Below are 6425 nucleotides of genomic sequence, written 5' to 3'. Positions count from 1 at the left end.
AATGAATGAATCAGGTTTCCTGGAGTAATATGTGGCCCCTTCTAGCAGTCTTAGCATTCCAAGATCTTGTTAGAAATGCAATTGTTAGGCTCCAACCTAGACTTACTAAATCAGAAATGCTGGAGGTGGGGCCTTGCGATTTGTTTTTAACAAGCTCTCTAGGGGATTGTGATGTAGCTGAACTTTAAGAACTATTGTCCTAGAAAATCTCTTGACTCTGTGGTAGGAGAGGTTCAATTATTTGTTCTCTGTTTACAGCATCAGCTTCTGGGTTTTGTGTAAAACTTCCAGCCTTTCCTCCTGTATCTGAAATAATAGATGTGGGCAATATGCAAATTGGATCAGAATACACTTCCAGTTCCATGTACAGAATTAAAAACGTTAGACATTAGAACAGTGAAATCAGATGATTTATTATAAGGAATCCATAAGCCATACTTAAAAATTTACTGGGTACAGTATTTCCCACACTCATTAGTGAATCCAAATTTTTTGATCATGTTACATTTAAATAATTACATTGTATATGATTTGAAATAAATCATTCAACCTTCCTGGTTCTCATCTGTAAACAAAAGTGATCTCAATGGAAACTTATAGCTATAAAGTCCTGTTTCAGACATTCAGTAATTTAATACTAAAAATATTAGAATATTTAACATCATATGTAACATATAATAGAGGAATGTATTGCTATAACATTTCCACTCTGATGTTTCAGCAATCTAACCATATTTCCTCTACAAGTCAAAGTTTGTGTTTTGAGGAAAGTCTAAGGTAACACAAGCAGGTTTTACTTTTATGGGAAAAATTTAGTAATAATTCTTATGACCATGTTCTTTGAGTATGCACAATTCAACCAAGCATACAAATGTTCTCACTATTGATACGCCTCAGTAGTTAAAACCACTTCCCAAGAGAATCTATAAATAAAAGGATTCTCTGTTTTCTTATTTGGCAACCCCTGACTTGAACAAGATCTGGATATATATATATATACACACTCATACATATATATATGCATGTATATATGTATTTTTTTTCCTGAGAAACTCCACCATGAAGTTTCATCTCTTTTTCTTTATTCTGCTCTTTTGGGCCACAATTTTACCAGGTAACATGAAAATGTTTATGGGCTTATTTGTGCTAATGAATTTGAGGAGACATAGGTTGTTTCTGATTAAAACTATGATTTAAAAGTATGGGATTAAAAGATTTTTATACTAACTGCAATCTGGTATCCTGGCTTGGACTCCAGAATAGAAAAAATATATATATATTTTTAAAGATAGTGGGAAAATTGGTGTGGTGTGAGTAAAATTTGCAGTTTAGTTGATAGTATTATACCAATGTTACCAATGTTCATTTCTTAGTTTTTATAATGTAAGCATGATTACGTGAGATGTTACCATAAAGGGAGTTTCACTTCTATTACCCTTACAACTCTTCTTTAATCTAAACTTCTATAAATCTAAACTTTTGTTTCAGAACAAAAAGTTTAAAATAATTAGATCAATACGTTAGTCTCATCAACTTTATCCTGAAACAATTTGTTAGAATCTATTTTTACTGGGAAAAAAATGTTCTTTAGCATAATCAACTGGTAAGGGATAGATGTTTCTGTGCTAGAGAAAGATCTATTTACCTTTTGCTTCTTTTTAACCTACGCCAGTATACTACTTCCAATGAACAAAAGCCTTTCTTACTATTCTATTCTCGGTATATAGGCAAATCATGTCCATTTTTGACCTCTCTTTCTATATTTCTGGTCACTATCTTTCTGTCTTTGACTGCTACAGATCACATGGATGTTGAGTGTAATACCTTGTACACAAGCTATTTTTTTCATGAGATTTTTTTCCACCCTCAAAGGCTACCTTTTTACATCAGGTATGTAACAAGAGAATCTTGTTAATCCTGAGTTAATGTGTAAGTATGAATTGTATGGAAATAGAATAATACATTTTAGAAGAGATCACTTATTACCTCTTTTTTAAAGAGATTAAGTGAAAGGATTAGTTAAAGTCTACCTAATTGGCACTAAAATTAGGCTCAAATTCTCTACCTCGCAGGAAAACATTCCTTTTTTGATATCTGATTGATTTCTTTAGGCCCAATAGAAATCATAATACAGGTCTAGGAAAGGAAACTAATTTATCCTTTCATTGTGAATATTATAGAATCCATCATGGAAATCTAAAAATGTATATAATGTATACATAATAAACTGATAAATTATCATTTAAAATTTGCAAGTGGATAAAATTCAAATAGAGATCAAGCATTATTGAAATAACAAAGAAATACAGTTAATTGTTCATCTTAACTAAAAGAATAACTTCCTTTCTCTCCATTCAAAAATTTCCTCCATTCAAAAACTCAAAAGGATCTCTGGATTTTTGTTTTCCAGTTCTAGACAGGGCTTAAAAGATACTCTATACAGATTCATACAGCTTTTAACATGTGATAAATCCTTTTCTTCTTTTAATTTCAACGATAGCTAGCATGACTAGATCACTATGTCAGGCCTGTCTCTGTTTTCGCCATTTTTAAAATTATTTTTAAAATTTCATTATTTTTTCTTTGTAACAGTTATATTAGGTACTCTTACCAATAATTAAAACTATTCATGCATTTATCAACAAATAAAATATCATGTGTCCTGTGGATTTAGAAATTAAAAACCAATCGGGCTCTCTGCTCAGCAGGGAGCCTGCTTCCCTCTCTCTCTCTGCCTGCCTCTCTGTCTACTTGTGATCTCTCTCTGTCAAATAAATAAATAAAATCTTTGAAAAAAAAAAAAAAAAAAAAAAAAAAAAAAATTAAAAACCAGTTGGGGATACAGTAGCATAGATTACAACATCAGTGTTATTAACTTTTTGTATATTTTTTCTTATATTATTAAAGTAAGACCATTGTCCTTGTTAATCACACATCAATCAAACTTTTAGAAAACTATAATACTGACAAAAAAAAAAAAAAAGTCCAGACACAAATTTAGAAAAGATTTGGTAGGAAATATAGATGTAGAAAGTAGTAAAGCAATAAGGATGTTGTCTTTCAACCTATGTATTCACCAATGTATAGTTGTTCACTTAAACTGCACAAAATGTCGTATGTATGGCTTTTAGAGTCCTTCAGTTATTTTTTATATCTCACCTGCAAAGTATAAAAATCCTTACTCAAAATTGAGGTAGAAAACCACATTGTTTTCCCACTCAGACAGTTACAGATGAAGAGATGTCCAGATAAAAGCCATTAAACTGTCTATACAGTATAGGGAAATTTCCATTGAAGTCACTTAACTTTCCTCTTCATTTTTAGAGGCTATAAATGCATCAAATGTCTAGAACTGAGGTACGGTTTCATTCTCATGTGTTGTTTTACTTCATCTGCCAAACTGAAAAAAAAATGCCATTAATCACTTCTCTTTAAATCTGACATGTACTCTGAATCTAGAATAGTATAGTTCTAATTTTTTTTAATTTATTCATTTGAAAGAGTGAGTGAGAACATGGAAGGGTCAGAGGGAGAGGAAGAACACACTCCTCCCTAAAATGGGAACCCAATGTGGGGTTCGATCTCAGGATCCCACGATCATGACCTGAGGTAAGGCATCCTAACAGACTGAGTCACCAAGGTGCCCCTAAGATAGTATGGTTTTGTGCTGAAAGAATAGTCATAATTCCTTCCCCTCCACTTCATGCCATTTCCAACAAGTTTAATGGTAGCCTAAAGAACAAAATGACAGGTGAGTGAAAATAAAAAGAAATTATAGGTTGAAAGATATTTCAGGAAATACCTTGCCCATTTCTGGCTTATATATTAAGTAAAATTTGTATACTGTTTAAAGAAATTCCCTAGCATGTGAACATGTTAATGGATGCAGGCTGAATGAGACATAGGAAGCGCCTAGGAAGGGCCTTGTGGGAGCAGTGGAAAGAGAGTTTACTTCCCTGAAAGGGATCAGAAGAGACTCCAGAAAGACCATATTTAAACAATGTATCAAAGGCTGGAAACAATATGTTTGACTTATCACAGCATCACAAGAATAGTAGTTTTAATCACTGAAAACAGTATTTTTAATTAGAGGCAACTTCACCCTCCATTAGGCAATGTCTGGAGACCTTTTAAGTTGTCACAACTGGTACTATTGGTATCTAGTTTGTAGACGCCAAGGATGTTGCTAAACATTTTTCAGTGAACAGGATAGCACCCCACAACGAAGAATTGTCCAACTCAGAAGGTCAATGGTGTTGAGGGTGAGAAAACCTGCACTAGAGATTAAGTCAGAGCTTAACAGGGCATATACCTAATAGTGGAATGAGTGGGTGGAGGCTTGCAAAGATGAATATCAGCAATCCGAAGACACAAGCTTGGGGATACTTATATTTAGAGCTGAAAATGAAAAGAGAGAAGATAATATTTTTTAGAAAGGTTAAATAAGACAACAAATGGGTAGGAGAAGGGGTGAGGCCAGTTTAGGGGGCTATCCTGAACAATAGTGTGATGAGTGGGACAATCCTCTTGTCTAAAGTGAGTATAATTCAGGTTTCTGTCACTGGCAAATCATCCATGGGTTTGATGATAGTAACTTCTTAGAAGTTATACAATAAAAAATGACATTCAGAAATTAACATTTAATCTGTGCAAAGTAACTATTTTTTTTCTGCTGTAAATTGTGCCATATTCTGCATTGCTTCAATTATCATTAGAAGAGAGGTAATTTTAATAGAAGAGTTAGGTTTTATATCTGCTATTTATACCAGTAATATAGATAATGTTGCTCTGAGTCTAGGTTTCCATTAAGAGGTATCACCACTCACCACCAACTCTTGGAAACGCAGATGTAATGTCTAGGTAGAAAGGCCTGGTCTTTAAAAGGACAGATTAGAACACCAAACCTAATTAATGGTTGAAATTAGTGGAAAAATTTATTTATTTTCATGCCACAAGTATACAAAAATATTTGAGTCTGACCTTTGGCGATATTTGGAATTCTCCCACACCAGTTCCCCTCAATCTCACCACATGAGTAAGGTGATTACTTATTAAAAGTGATGTGCATTAAAAAAAAAAATACTTGAAAATATAGGGCTTCTGAAAACACATGGATCAGCACATATTGTGAAGTATAAAATTAAAATGTATTTGGCTTGGAATAAATCTTACAACCTACCAGACCAACATCTCCCAATTCCCTAAATATCTCCACTTACCATAAATACAAACTTCAAGTGAAAGTCAGTCTCCAAGCTACAAGATAAAACGTGTTTTTCAGAACACCGGTAATGTTAGCAATCTTGTAATGACCAACAATGGTCCCATATTCTAGTCATTCCCATTTTTTAAATCAATGTTGTCATCAGACATGGATATGAGTTAGCTAATTTTTTTGTGGAGATAAATCCCAAAATACCCAGGGTAGTTGCAGGAATTCAGTCAAATTGCTTAACTTTACTTCTATCTCAACATTTTGGAAAAGTAAAATCAAGCTGCAGTAAAAATCTCTAGAAAAACCGGAAAAGTACGTTTTTTTTTTTTTTTCTAAATAATGTTGGTGAGAGATAAAAGGGAGAGCTCAAATGCAACTGGAGAATTATAGGGACTAAGCCTGAGAGGTCAATTATGAATACTTCTTAAACTGATTGGGGAACTATCCAAGAGTTACTATGCAGTCATTTGTAAGGAAGCAAACTGGCACACCTAACTTAGGTCCAAGACACTTCCATGATTTTCAGGTACATTCACTTAAGCTTTGCTCAATTAAGATTTTTCCCAGTCATTAATTAGAAGGGGGATATTTCCTTTTGAACTATACAAAAATCTTTTACTTCTTTGACTTTCTTCTTTTAAAATGTGAGTGTGTCATAGTTAAATTGCTAATTTCAGTCATTCTTTCCTTCTTACAGCCAAAAAGAAATATCCCCAATATGGTAGCTTGGATTTGAGGAGAGAGTGCAGAAAGGGTAATGGCCGATGTAGAGTTGAGTGCCATGAAAGTGAAATTAGGATTGCTTTCTGCATACGACCTGGATCCCATTGCTGCTTACAGAAGTAAAGCTTACAGAAGACAAGAAAGAGATACATGCTCCAAGAAGAGAGGACCAGTGTTATTAAGTCTTCCCAGAATATCCCTCAAAGCCTGTGTATCTCAAAGAATTAAATAAAATTTAATATTGAGCCATTGAGAGTTGGTTCTATGTCACCTAAGTATCTGGTGCCTTTACATTGCATTTTCTCTTGATCTCTCGGTGCCAGAAATAAGCAGAATTTATTTTATTCAAGTTCCCCAAGAACTCTTCAAAGTTCTATCTGCTTTGTGTTGGTTGACATAAATAACGTTGTAAGAATCCCTAAGTCAAAGAAATGGGAGAAACATCTTTCTGAGATGCAAGCCTGCAGTGGAAAGGTGCTGCCATTTT

General features: G+C 33.6%; 1 protein-coding gene across 1 annotated transcript; it reads left to right on the top strand.

Annotated features, from left to right (window-relative positions):
- Positions 1 to 1059: 1059 nt before the first annotated feature.
- LOC101676086 (beta-defensin 110) lies at positions 1060 to 6061 on the top strand. Its single transcript, XM_004771891.1, has 2 exons — positions 1060 to 1114; positions 5913 to 6061. Exons 1-2 carry the CDS (start codon positions 1060 to 1062, stop codon positions 6059 to 6061), a joined length of 204 nt encoding a protein of 67 aa, XP_004771948.1.
- The last annotated feature ends 364 nt before the right edge of the window (positions 6062 to 6425 follow it).

Source organism: Mustela putorius, unplaced genomic scaffold (assembly GCF_011764305.1).
Source record: "Mustela putorius furo isolate JIRA1106 unplaced genomic scaffold, ASM1176430v1.1 tig00003983_pilon_pilon_pilon, whole genome shotgun sequence".
NCBI classification, from domain to species: Eukaryota; Metazoa; Chordata; class Mammalia; order Carnivora; family Mustelidae; genus Mustela; species Mustela putorius.
Note: the sequence above shows the minus strand (reverse complement) of the source record. Positions and strands in the feature narration are given on the sequence as shown.